The following is a 14944-nucleotide window of genomic DNA, read 5'->3' as shown; positions in this document are numbered from 1 at the left end:
ATTTTCGTGATAGAATCAATAAAAAAAACTAATTGTATCAGTAAATTTTTATGATTGAAGTCAAAAATATCATATTTTAAAAAAGCCAAGAATGGCTATTAACTAAAATCTTAATTTAGTGGAAAAAAATACTCAATTAAAAAATTAATTGAGTTGCTTAATTTTTCTATTATTCAAAACAAAATTTCAAAATAAAAAAAATTGAAAAAAAAAACAAATAAATTGTTAATTGGAAAAAATTTTTTAATTGGCTTGGGTGGTAGATAATATCATTCTCGTGATAGAATCAATACAAAAAAAAATTAATTGTATCAAAAAAATGTCTCTGATTGAAAACAAAAAATATCATATTTTAGTAAAGCCAAGGATGGTTATATGAAGGCCATTCATTTCCATCGCAATCAAATCACAATCGCTAAGCATCGTGTTATATATATATGGAACACTTTTTTTTAAATTATCTATATATAAGTATGACCAAAATTATACATCATTTGTTTACATCAAGCAACAAGTATTGTGGTTTCTGTTTGTTTTTTTTTTTGTTTATTCTCTAAATACAATTATAACGATGTTTCGGTAAATATTTTCTCTTTGTTTTACTATTTTTTGCTTATAATTTTATTAATTAGTGATGTTTTACATTTTAAATATTTTTATGTGTGTTTTTTTTTTCATTTATCTTTAACTTATTTATACACAAAACAAAAGCTTATGTGTTCCTGTTGATTTAATTTGATTTTTTTTTTCGTTGGCTTACATTTACAAACTATTTACATTTAATAACAATTACATTTGCATAGGGGTTTCACAAAATATTTCTTCTTTCTTATATCAATCTTACTAAAATTAAACAACAAATTTTCCATATACATAGAGGTTGGTTTTACTTCGGTAAATATATATGTGTGTGTATTTTAATATATTGTATATATGTAAAGTTTAAATTCCCTTAGAATATAACAAAAAAAAAAAAATAATATATATAAATTTATATATATTTTTTGGAAATTAAAAAAAACATATTGGCTTATAAAAACTAAACCCCTTAAAAACCATTTGTTTTTAAAACAAATTTAGAGAAAATAAAACGTTTAACATATTTTTTTGTTTTTTGAAAACTTAATTTCAAACGATTTTTGGAAATAAAATCGTTACAAGATGAAGTTATTAACAAGGTAAAGCCTAAAGGTATGCAATGGATAATGAACGATTTATGTGAGTTTATAACTTCTAGGGATCTCTTAAAGCTTTCAACTAAACCCAAATGGAGCATAGATTTGTAATAATCTATGTAAACGTGTTTTTTTTTGTTGTTGTCAATGTTTCAATTTGGGAAAATCCTTTTAATTAGTCACAAAAATATATTTATGTTTATATCTCATGAAGGTAGGTAGTATATGAATTATTTTTCATAATTTCGTTTTCAATTTTTTGTTTTATTTTGCAAGCTTTGCTTGTGTTACCATTATTCAGCTATTTTGTTTTTTTTTCTCATTTTCATCATCCAAATTCTTTTCAGCATTCCAAAAACAAAAAACAAAAAATGATTTTTAAGTGGTATATGTATATGGTGTTTTCCTTTGCATTTAACCTTATACCCGCCCCTTAATCTATTTGTAGTTACATATGTATATATATATCTAAATCTATGTGTATGTGTGTGTGTGGGTGTGGATTTGTTGTTTTTGTTTTAGGTTTATCCCTTGTTTATTTACACCTTTCTTTTTGCATGCAACATTTCCATGAGTAATGTTTGTGTGGGTGCACTTCCGGCACAATGTTTTGAATATAAGTGCTCTTCACCGCGTGCTGCCATGGCATGTATGTCAGGCAATATACTTAACAGCCTCCTGAATTTGTCCTGTAATGAGAGAGTGCAAAAAGGTAACATTATTATTAAGTATCAATTGCACACTATTGTTTTTCCATATGAATATAATATATTACATGGGGAGTAATGTGTATAAAATGTAAGTCAAATACAAAAAAAATCAGAAAAGATACGGTTGTCTAGCGGATACGGTTGCCACTCCAGCCATAACTACCATCCATACTACCAAACAAAAAACCTTAATTTTTTTCAAAATTTTATTTCTATAGAAAATTTTGTCAAGATTTTATTTATGTAGACATTTTGTCAACATTTTATTTCCATAGAAAATTTTGTCAAAATTTAATTGCTCTAGAAAAAATTTTCAACATTTTATTTCTATAGAAAATGTTGTCAAAATTTTATTTCTATAGAAAATTTTGTCAAGATTTTATTTCTATAGAAAATTTTGTGAAAATTTTATTTATGTAGACATTTTGTCAAAATTTTATTTCTCTAGAAAAATTTTGTCATGATTTTATTCCTATAAAAAATTATGTCATGATTTTATTTCTATAGAAAATGTTGTCAAAATTTTATTTCTATAGAAAATTTTGTCAAGATTTTATTTCTATAGAAAATATTGTATCATGATTTTATTTTTATAGAAAATTTTCTCAAAATTCTATTTCTATAGAAAATTATGTCATGATTTTGTTTCTATAGAAAATTATGTCATGATTTTATTTCTATAGAAAATGTTGTTAAAATTTTATTTCTATAGAAAGTTTTGTCAACATTTTATTTATGTAGACATTTTGTCAACATTTTATTTCCATAGAAAATTTTGTCAAAAATTTATTTCTCTAGAAAAATTTTGTCAAAATTTTATTTCTCTAGAAAAATTTTGTCAAAATTTGATTGCTATATAAAAATTTTGTCAAAATTTTATTTCCATAGAAAATTTTGTCAAAATTTTATTTCTATAGAAAGTTTTGTCAAAATTGTATATCTAGAGAATAATTTGTAAAAATTTTATTTCTATAGAAAGTTTTGTCAAGATTTTATTTATGTAGACATTTTGTCAAAGTTTTATTTCTCTAGAAAAATTTTGTCAAAATTTTATTTCTCTAGAAAAATTTTGTCAAAATTTTATTTTTATAGAAAAATTTTGTCAAAATTTTATTTCTATAGAAAGTTTTGTCAACATTTTATTTATGTAGACATTTTGTCAACATTTTATTTCCATAGAAAATGTTGTCAAAATTTTAGTCCCATAGAAAATTTATTCAAAATTTTTTTTCTCTAGAAAAATTTTGTCAAAATTTTATTTCTCTAGAAAAATTTTGTCAACATTTTATTTCTCTAGGAAAATTTTGTCAAAATTTTATTTCTATAGAAAATTCTGTCATGATTTTATTTCTATAGAAAGTTTTGTAAAATTTTTTTATGTAGACATTTTGTCAACATTTTATTTCTCTAGGAAAATTTTGTCAAATTTTTATTTCTATAGAAAATTTTGTCAAAATTTTATTTCTATAGAAAATTATGTCAACATTTTATTCCTATAGAAAATTATGTCATGATTTTATTTCTATAGAAAGTTTTGTAAAATTTTTTTATGTAGACATTTTGTCAACATTTTATTTCTATAGAAAATTTTGTCAAAATTTTATTTCTCTAGAAAAATTTTGTCAAAATTTTATTTCTATAGGAAAATTTTGCCAACATTTTATTTCTATAGAAAAATTTTATCAAAATTTTATTTCTATAGAAAAATTATGTAGACATTTTGTCAACATTTTATTTTCATAGAAAATGTTGTCAAAATTTTATTCCTATAAAAAATTTAGTCAAAATTTTATTTCTATAGAAAATTTTGTCAAAATTTTATTTCTATAGAAAAATTTTGTCAAAATTTTATTTCCATAGAAAATTTTGTCAAAATTTTATTTCTATAGAAAGTTTTGTCAAAATTGTATACACGCTCACAAAAAATCGCTTCTGTAACATATACTCCCAAACATATTTTGCTTCAAGCATATACATTTTTGGGTATTGCCCAAACATTTATATGTTTGATCTCTACCAATATATAATATGTTTGAAAGCATATTGGTCTAAACAATATATGTTTGGGTAGTCTAAGTTCCAAACATTTTGTATTTTTGCATCCAAATTCAATAATGTTGTCTTCCAAAAAACAATATGTTATTATGTGAACATATAATATGTTTGGAAGCATTTTGCACCCAAAAATATTATATGCTTAAAAAAAATTCTCCCAAACAATATTGTGCTCAAAATTTTATTTATTTATTTATATATTTACAATCATAATGAATTATGAAAATGAACAGGTAATATAGGTGCTAACAACATAGGTTTTCGACCTGAATGCTCAAAATTTTGTTTCTGCCCAATAGTATATTCCCCCACATCTTTCTCACTTCCACGAGATTTTTTAGTTCTTAGCACCTTTTTCTGTAATACAAACATTGTAGAAGAAATTATTCAATTGTATGATTTTTTTATTTTAATTTTACCTTTTGCCGGACGGGGATTCGAACAGCGGACCACACAGTTTGTAAGGATCAAAGAAGTAGCTGATCAATTGCCCAAGGAAAAATAAAATGTTAATTTTGTAATAACTAGCAACAACCACCAACTTAATTCAATATCGCTCCCTGTTAAATAGCGCTCCAAGCTACTAAACACATATATGTTTATAGGCTATTTCTAAATTAATATATGTTTGCATCGAAGCATATTATATTTACAAGCATTTTATGTCCCAAACATAATATGTTCTAACATATTAACATATATGTCCCAAACATGTTATGCTAGTTTATGAACATTATATGCTTGCACTCAAAAATATTGTGTTTAAAAATTTGTGTTCCAAACATATAAGTTTATAGCCAAACATATGAAAAACAGTCTTTTTCATCCGTGTATCTAGAGAATAATTTGTCAAAATTTTATTTCTATAGAAAGCTTTGTCAAGATTTTATTTATGTAGACATTTTGTCAACATTTTATTTCCATAGAAAATTTTGTCAAAATTTTATTTATCTAGAAAAATTTTGTCAAAATTTTATTTCTATAGAAAAATTTTGTCAAAATTTTATTTCTATAGAAAGTTTTGTCAACATTTTATTTATGTAGACATTTTGTCAATATTTGATTTCCATAGAAAATGTTGTCAAAATTTTATTCCTATAGATAATTTAGTGAAAATTTTATTTCTATAGAAATGTCAAAATTTTATTTCTATAGAAAGTTTTGTCAAGATTTTATTTATGTAGACATTTTGTCAACATTTTATTTCTATAGAAAATTTTGTCAAAATTTTATTTCTCTAGAAAAATTTTGTCAAAATTTTATTTCTATAGGAAAAATTTGTCAAAATTTTATTTCCATAGAAAATTTTGTCAAAATTTTATTTCTGTAGAAAGTTTTGTCAACATTTTATTTATGTAGACATTTTGTCAACATTTTATTTCCATAGAAAATTTTGTCAAAATTTTATTTCCATAGAAAAATTTTGTCAAAATTTTATTTCAATAGAAAAATTTTGTCAACATTTTATTTCTATAGAAAGTTTTGTCAACATTTTATTTATGTAGACATTTGGTCAACATTTTATTAATGTAGACATTTTGTCAACATTTTATTTCCATAGAAAATTTTGTCAAAATTTTATTTCTATAGAAAAATTTTGTCAAAAATTTATTTCTATAGAAAAATTTTTTCAAAATTTTATTTCCATAGAAAATTTTGTCAACATTTTATTTATGTAGACATTTTGTCAACATTTTATTTCCATAGAAAATGTTGTCAAAATTTTATTCCTATAGAAAATTTAGTCAATATTTTATTTCTATAGAAAATTTTGTCAAAATTTTATATCTAGTGAAAAATTTGTCAAAATTTTATTTCTATAGAAAGTTTTGTCAACATTTTATTTCTATAGAAAGTTTTGTCAAGATTTTATTTATGTAGACATTTTGTCAACATTTTATTTCCATAGAAAATTTTGTCAAAATTTTATTTCTCTAGAAACATTTTGTCAAAATTTTATTTCTATAGAAAAATGTTGTCAAAATTTTATTTGCATAAAAAATTTTGTCAAAATTTTATTTCTGTAGAAAGTTTTGTCAACATTTTATTTATGTAGACATTTTGTCAACATTTTATTTCCATAGAAAATTTTGTTCAAATTTTATTTATCTAGAAAAATTTTGTCAAAATTTTATTTCTATAGAAAACTTTTGTCAAAATTTTATTCCCATAGAAAATTTAGTCAAAATTTTATTTCTCTAGAAAAATTTTGACAAAATTTTTCTATAGAAATAAAATTTTGACAAAATTTTTCTAGAGAAATAAAATTTTGACTAAATTTTCTATGGGAATAAAATTTTGACAAAAGTTTTCTATAGAAATAAAATTTTGACAAAATTTTTCTAGATAAATAAAATTTGAACAAAATTTTCTATGGAAATAAAATGTTGACAAAATGTCTACATAAATAAAATGTTGACAAAACTTTCTACAGAAATAAAATTTTGACAAAATTTTTTATGCAAATAAAATTTTGACAACATTTTTCTATAGAAATAAAATTTTGACAAAATGTTTCTAGAGAAATAAAATTTTGACAAAATTTTCTATGGAAATAAAATGTTGACAAAATGTCTACATAAATAAAATCTTGACAAAACTTTCTATAGAAATAAAATGTTGACAAAACTTTCTATAGAAATAAAATTTTGACAAATTTTTCACTAGATATAAAATTTTGACAAAATTTTCTATAGAAATAAAATATTGACTAAATTTTCTATAGGAATAAAATTTTGACAACATTTTCTATGGAAATAAAATGTTGACAAAATGTCTACATAAATAAAATGTTGACAAAATTTTCTATGGAAATAAAATTTTGAAAAAATTTTTCTATAGAAATAAATTTTTGATATTTATTTCTATAGAAAGTTTTGTCAACATTTTATTTATGTAGACATTTTGTCAATATTTTATTTCCATAGAAAATGTTGTCAAAATTTTATTCCTATAGATAATTTAGTGAAAATTTTATTTCTATAGAAAATGTTGTCAAAATTTTATATCTAGAGAAAAAATTGTCAAAATTTTATTTCTATAGAAAGTTTTGTCAAAACTTTATTTCTATAGAAAGTTTTGTCAAGATTTTATTTATGTAGACATTTTGTCAACATTTTATTTCCATAGAAAATTTTGTCAAAATTTTATTTATATAGAAAAATTTTATCAAAATTTTATTTATCTAGAAAAATTTTATCAAAATTTTATTTCTATAGAAAAATTTTGTCAAAATTTTATTTCCATAGAAAATTTTGTCAACATTTTATTTATGTAGACATTTTGTCAACATTTTATTTCCATAGAAAATGTTGTCAAAATTTTATTCCTACAGAAAATTTAGTCAATATTTTATTTCTATAGAAAATTTTGTCCAAATTTTATATCTAGAGAAAAATTGGTTAAAATTTTATTTCTATAGAAAGTTTTGTCAAGATTTTATTTATGTAGACATTTGGTCAACATTTTATTTCCATAGAAAATTTTGTCAAAATTGTATTTCTATAAAAAAATTTGTCAAAATTTTATTTCCATAGAAAATTTTGTTAAAATTTTATTTCTATAGAAAGTTTTGTCAAGATTTTATTTATGTAGACATTTTGTCAAAATTTTATTTCTCTAGAAAAATTTTGTCAAAATTTTATTTCTCTAGAAAAATTTTGTCAAAATTTTATTTCTATAGAAAATTTTGTCAAAATTTTATATCTAGAGAAAAATTTTGTCAAAATTTTATTTCCATAGAAAATTTTGTGAACATTTTATTTATGTAGACATTTTGTCAACATTTTATTTCTATAGAAATATTTTGTCAAAATTTTATTTCTCTAGAAAAATTTTGTCAACATTTTATTTCTATAGAAAATTTTGTCAAAATTTTATTTCCATAAAAAATTTTGTGAAAATTTTATTTCAAAGAAAATTTTTGCAACATTTCATTTCTATAGAAAATTTTGTCAAATTTTTATTTCTATAGAAGATTTTGTTAAATTTTTATTTCTATAGAATATTGTAGTTCTTAATTGGAGAGTCAATCACCAAGAGTTTTATGGTCAAATTTTGGAAAATCGGGCAACACATACTTAAATATTAAAGATCTTTATTTGTATTTTTAAATAAAAATCTTACTGAATTACCCAGCAAAAAATTTTGAAGTTCTTCCAAGGGGACAACTTTAAAAGCACTTCCAGAAGATGCACTCTCAATGATGGTCTTTATTTTAACGACCCACACTCAAAAAAAAAAAAAAAAATACTTGGATCCAAAGATTTTTACATTCCTTTAAGGATTTTGGTATTGATTCCGAGCCAAAGATGTGGCTTCTTTAAAATAAAGAATTTTTTTTAGCGACCTATCTGGCTTTAAATCTAGGACCAATAAATATAAAATTAGGATATAGATTCTTATCTTATTTATTAAATGTTCATTCCATTTTCGCGGTTTCCAGTTTAAAAATCCAAATTATAACGGATACTTCAAAGTAAAAATGTTTTCTTAATTCAAAAAAAAAAAAAAAAAAAAAAAAAAAAAAACTTTAACCAAAGACGCTAAATCCTCAAAATAAGTCTTAGCCTATATTTGAAGCGTTTTTATCTTTAATCTAAAGTTTCAATATTACAGTTAATTCAAGGACAATTTCTTTACATCAAAAATGTGTTTCTTTACTTTAAGGAAAATTAGCCTTAGTTCACAGACATGCGATTTTAACGAAGTGACGCAAATTTACAAAATTTATGTCCTAAATTTAATGAAAAAAGTTTTTGAAGCAAAGATTACAAACTGTATTTTTATTAAAATTTCATTATTTTAAAGGAATTTGTCCTTAATATTTTGTAAATTTCGCTTTCTAAAATTTAGGTAGCGTAATCTTTAATATCACGTAAATATTTTTTTCAGTGCAGGAAGTTCTTTTAATTCAATTTTTTATAACTTGGTTTTTTCATACCTTTAATCGTTAATTTTAACTTTTTTTGTTTCAAATAGGTTAAAAACAAAGTCAGAAATCATAAAATGGTACAAATTATTTAAATTTTGTCGAAAAAAATGCTAAATCCAATCTGAAAAAATTATGAATTTTTGAAAATATTTGAGGTCAAACGTTAGAATCCATTAAAACTTATAAAAAATTATAAAAACTATTTATTTGACAAAATATCACAGAATTTTTCAATTTACATCCAAAACATTGAATTCGGATCCCACCTAAAGAAGTGATGCAAAATCAGTGCCACAGCTGTTGAAATGAAGGACTTCCGTCCTATGACAACAATCTCATGTTAAATTCATCGCTTCTGCATCAATTTTGCACCACTTCCGGATCCAAAAAGAACAGCTTTCTACTAAACCACAGCGAATAAAAACACAAGAGAACGAACAGCGCTCTGGGTGACGCCGACGCAAACTGTGATATTTGAGCGAAGCGCCGACGAAAACTGCATGATATTAGAGACATTTTTCTCATGACTGCCACCTACTGACCCAGTTTCGCTTCACAGTTTCGTCCTCTTGTCTTTTAATTCTCTCTGACTAAACTTCACCTTAATAAATACATATATGCCTAAAAGTATGCTTTGATTTTTTTAATTTATTATGAAAGATTGTAATACAACCCAGAGAAGAAATATATCCTAGAGCAAAATGTTATTTTTGGAACGGTGAGCATGTAACATGCTTGTCGCAACCCTGTTATTATCTCGGACACTATGTATCTGATTTCGACAACCATTTCGCCATTTGGCGAGAAAACAATCTTGTATGCGGCAAAAATGTCCCATGTTCTCAATCCCAAAATAATATTTTGTTCTAGGCGGTAATCATATTCCTTCTCTGTGTGAAGGGGCTTTTGGAATATCGGAGCTTCACTATTTAAATCCTAATAGCCTCTGGTTAAATAAAAGATGAAATTAATTCATGCCAGCAGTTCAGATTTATTCAGTGGTTGTGCTTCTAGACCTAAACTTTATTTAATTACGCTTCAAGCGTTTTTCTTTTTTCCGATCATTTGATTTATGAGGGAAAAAATTTCACCATGTTTTATATCGTAAATATCAAATATATATCGTAAAATTTCAAAATTAGAAATGTAAATATCATAAATTAAATTATTATTCATTGCAAATAGGGTTCAACATCACGGTTGTCACAGTTGGTAGAATTCTACCAAAAATAGTATTTTTTTGGTAGTTTGGTCGAATTCTTGATGTTTTGGTAGATTTTCAGAAATATTCTTCTCCAACTAAGAGGTACTTCATAAATTTTCTATAAAAAAATTAAAGTTTTGGCAATATTTGTTATAAAAAGTAAAATTTTGACAAAATTTTCTATCGAAATAAAATTTTGACAAAATTTCCTATAGAAATAAAATTTTGACAAAATTTTCTATAGAAATAAAATGTTGATAAAATTTTCTATAGAAATAAAATGTTGAGAAAATTGTCATAGAAATAAAATTTTGACAAAATTTCCTATAGAAATAAAATTTTGATAACATTTTCTATAGAAATAAAATTTTGACAAAAATTCCTAAAGAAATAAAATTTTGACAAAATTTCCTATAGAAATAAAATGTTGATAAAATTGTCTATAGAAATAAAATTTTGACAAAATTTCCTATAGAAATAAAATTTTGACAAAATTTCCTATAGAAATAAAATTTTGACAAAATTTTGTACAGAAATAAAATTTTGACAAAATTTTGTATAGAAATAAAATATTAATAAAACATTCTATAGGAATAAAATTTTGACAAAATTTTGAATAGAAATAAAATTATGTATAAAAAATAAAATTTTGAAAAAAAAAATTCTATAATAATAATATTTTGACAAAATTTTGCTATAGAAATAAAATTTTAACAAAAATTCGAGAACATTTTCTATCGAAATAAAATTTTTACAAAATTTTCTATCGAAATAAATTTTTTACAAAATTTCCTAAAGAAATAAAATTTTGACAAAATTTCCTAAAGAAACAAAATGTTGATAAAATTGTCTATAGAAATAAAACTTTGCCAAAATTTCCAATAGAAATAAAATTTTGACAAAATTTTGTATAGAAATAAAATATTAACAAACCTTTCTATAGAAATAAAATTTTGACAAAATTTCCTAAAGAAATAAAATTTTGACAAAATTTTGAATAGAAATAAAATTTTGTATAAAAAATAAAATTTTGAAAAAAAATTCTATAATAATAATATTTTGACAAAATTTTGCTATAGAAATAAAATTTTAACAAAAGTTTGAGAACATTTTCTATCGAAATAAAATTTTTACAAAATTTTCTATCGAAATAAAATTTTTACAAAAATTTTCTATCGAAATAAAATTTTGACAATATTTCCTAAAGAAATAAAATTTTGACAAAATTTCCTAAAGAAATAAAATTTTGACAAAATGTCCTATAGAAATAAAATGTTGATAAAATTTTCTATAGAAATAAAATTTTGCCAAAATTTCCTATAGAAATAAAATTTTGACAAAATTTTGTATAGAAATAAAATATTAACAAAACTTTCTATAGAAATAAAATTTTGACAAAATTTCCTAAAGAAATAAAATTTTGACAAAATTTTGTATAGAAATAAAATTTTGTATAAAAAATAAAATTTTGAAAAAAAAATTCTATAATAATAACATTTTAACAAAATTTTGTTATAGAAATAAAATGTTAACAAAAATTTGAGAACATTTTTTATCGAAATAAAATTTTGGCGAAATTTTCTATCGAAATAAAATTTTGAGAAAATTTTCTATCGAAATAAAATTTTGAGAAAATTGTCTATAGAAATAAAATTTTGACAAAATTTCCTATAGAAATAAAATGTTGATACAATTTTCTATAGATATAAAATTTTGACAAAATTTCCTATAGAAATAAAATTTTGACAAAATTTTGTATAGAAATAAAATATTACCAAAACTTTCTATAGGAATACAATTTTGACAAAATTTTGTATAGAAATAAAATTTTGTATTAAAAATAAAATTATGAAAAAAATTTCTATAATAATAATATTTTGACAAATTTTGCTAAGGAAATAAAATTTTAATAAAAATTTGAGAACATTTTCTATCGAAATAAAATTTTTAGAAAATTTTCTATCGAAATAAAATTTTTACAAAATTTTATATCGAAATAAAATGTTGAGAAAAATCTCTATCGAAATTAAATTTTTAACAAAATTTCCTATAGAAATAAAATTTTGTATAAAAAACAAAATTTTGAAAAAATTCAATAATAATATTTTGATAAATTTTGCTAAGGAAATAAAATTTTAATAAAAATTTGAGAACATTTTCTATCGAAATAAAATTTTTACAAAATTTTCTATCGAAATAAAATTTTTGCAAAATTTTCTATCGAAATAAAATTTTGAGAAAATCTCTATCGAAAAAAAATTTTCTACAGAAATAAAATCTTGCAAAATATTTTTTTTTTTTTTTGTTTTTGGCTCGAGTGGCAACCTTGTTCAACATATGGACAAAGATAATTGAGAAGAAGATGTAGTCTTGTCATAGCAAAACTGAAGCACCAGAGGACTCTGCCAACAAAATATCATAAAGTTTGCGTCGACGTGTCTCTCAAATGTACTGCCGTTTGCGTCGGAAAATATCATAACATTTGTGTTTTTCATAAATTTCTGAATAAAAACCCGCAAAAGCAATGCCAAAACGATTGTAGAAAATTAAAATAAAACGTATGTGTATTTTAAAGCAAATATTCATTATGGTTTTATGTGAATATTGCCGTTTTAAATTTATTCCTGGGCAGAGCTGGTTTGGAAAAAATTGACAAATAAAATAATTTTTTTCTCATAGCCCTCTACACCTTGACATGTGTTTTCTCTTTATAAGAGCACAATGCTTAATCTTGTTATACTCAATTATCTTTGATATGGATTTTAAATATTTATTATATATATTTTTTTTTTTTCAATTATCATCTTTGGATTTAAGTAAATTTTATTTCTCTTCATATAAACAAATATTTTATCTTACCGTCACAGATGGGTAACATGTTAGCGTATAATCTAGTAGCGCTGCTTGTACATTCTCATGACCCTGCAACACTGTTTTTTTGTTGATAATACCTCGTACATCTGAAAATGAGAAATAGAAAAAAACATAAAACAATAAAATGTTTTTATTTGGCTTCAATCATGAAATTAATTAAAAAAATTAATTTTTAAATTTACTCTGATATATGTGATTAATTTTATTTAACATTAATTGGCTCAATTTTTTGTAAAAATATTCTTAAATTATTTTTTTGACTGTGTATATTGGTATTTGAAAAATGTGCTATAAAAAATTGAAAGATTTTTTGTATTACAAATACTTTCATTATAATTAGGAAATTTGTCGTTGTAAGTAGGAACCGTTTCGAGGTTAATTGCATTAATGAAAAGTTACGTTATATTTATGAAATCTTTTTATTGACTCAATTTCAATTAAAAAATGATTAATATTATGAAATATTTTAGATATCAAATGTGTTTTGATGAAGGCGTGTTATACACAAAATAAAAGTCAATAAACTAAAATTAAAATCTTATACTCATAGAAAAAATCTATTAGATTAGTTAATGTACAGTGACTGGCTAAGATTTGATACTTATAGAAAAAATCTGCTAGGTTAGATTAGGACAATGACAGCCCCTTTACTGTTTTCTTTTCGCAGCAGAAAAATACTTCTAACATTTTTCTGTTTTTACTAACTTGTTTGTGAGTGTAGTAGCTATATTATTGCCTTTAAATTTGAGTTATATTTTAAATCCTGTAAAGCATCGAATCCATACAAAATTAAATACTCTAAGTCTAAATTTTTTCATATACGAAAACTTAGTTTTTTATTTTCACGGTGTATTTGTAAACATACCTGGATTTAATAATATCAAAAATTTCATACACACATAATCGCCCATGTCAAATTTCAAATCTTGCAATTTATTTTGCAATTCATTGAAATAATCACTCAATTGCGGTACGCCTAGTAGGCCCAAACTTAGCAGGTTGAAGACTTGCCCATTGTTCAATTGTGTCTCATCGGGCAGGCCATTGTGTATGCGTTGATGTAAATGATCCAATACCAGCATATCAGACCATGAATGTTGCAGAAGTTTCATTTGATCGTCAACCTAAAGAATTACAAAAGAAAATATTAAAAGGTAATAAAATTTAGCATAAATACATTTTTTATTTTCTTTATTTTTTTTAATATCCTCCTATTTAAAGATTACAATGCAAGATATTATAAATATTATTTTGCAAAATTTTATGTCTATAGAAAATTTTGTCAATTTCTATTTCTATGTGAAACTTTGTCAAAATTTTAATTCTATAAAACAATTCATCAACATTTTATTTCTATAGAAAATTGTGTCAAAATTTTATTTCTATAGAGAATTTTGTTAAAATTTTACGTTTATAGAAAATATTGTCAAATTTTTTTTCTATAGATAATTTTGTCAATATTTTATTTCTAAAGAAAATTTTTCAAAATTTTGTCTACATTGAATTTTTATAGAAAATTTTGTCAAAACTTTATTCCTATAGAAAATTTTAGCAAAATTTTATTTCTAAAGAAAATTTCGTCAAAATTTTATTTTTAGAGAGATTTTTTTTCAAAATTTTATTTCTATAGAAAATTATTAAAAATTTAATCAAAATTTTATTTCTATAGAAAATTTTGTCTGCATTGCATTTCTATAGAAAATTTTATCAAAATTTTATTTCTATAGAACAGTTTGTCAATTTTTTTTTCTATAATCAATTTTGTCAAACTTTTATTTCTGAAGAAAATTCCACCAAAATTTTATTTCGATAGAGAACTTTGTCAAAATTTTATTTCTATAGAAAATTTTTTTCAAAATTTTCTGTTTATAGAAAATGTTGTTTTGTGTTTATAGAAAATTTTGTCAAAATGTTATTTCTTTAGATAATTTTGTCAACATTTTATTTCTATAGAAAATTTTCTCAATATTTTGTTTCTATACAAATATAGAAA

At 22.2% G+C, this 14944-nt stretch overlaps 1 protein-coding gene across 3 annotated transcripts in view; it reads right to left on the bottom strand.

The window, feature by feature from the left end:
- Nucleotides 1-222: 222 nt before the first annotated feature.
- The window catches only part of ftz-f1 (ftz transcription factor 1), a 238294-nt gene continuing 223572 nt past the window's right edge, over nucleotides 223-14944 (bottom strand). For all 3 annotated transcript variants that reach the window (XM_075303357.1, XM_075303356.1, XM_075303358.1), the window contains 3 exons: nucleotides 13817-14075; nucleotides 12937-13037; nucleotides 223-1864 (listed from right to left, as the gene is read on the bottom strand). In XM_075303357.1, coding sequence (XP_075159472.1) covers nucleotides 1715-1864; nucleotides 12937-13037; nucleotides 13817-14075 — 510 coding nt within the window. In that variant the 3' untranslated portion in view covers nucleotides 223-1714. The remainder of the gene's footprint in view (nucleotides 1865-12936; nucleotides 13038-13816; nucleotides 14076-14944) is intronic.

The sequence above is a fragment of the Haematobia irritans genome, chromosome 4 (assembly GCF_050003625.1).
Source record: "Haematobia irritans isolate KBUSLIRL chromosome 4, ASM5000362v1, whole genome shotgun sequence".
Lineage (NCBI taxonomy): Eukaryota > Metazoa > Arthropoda > Insecta > Diptera > Muscidae > Haematobia > Haematobia irritans.
The sequence above is the reverse complement of the archived record's forward strand: the minus strand, read 5'-3'. Positions and strand labels throughout refer to the sequence as shown.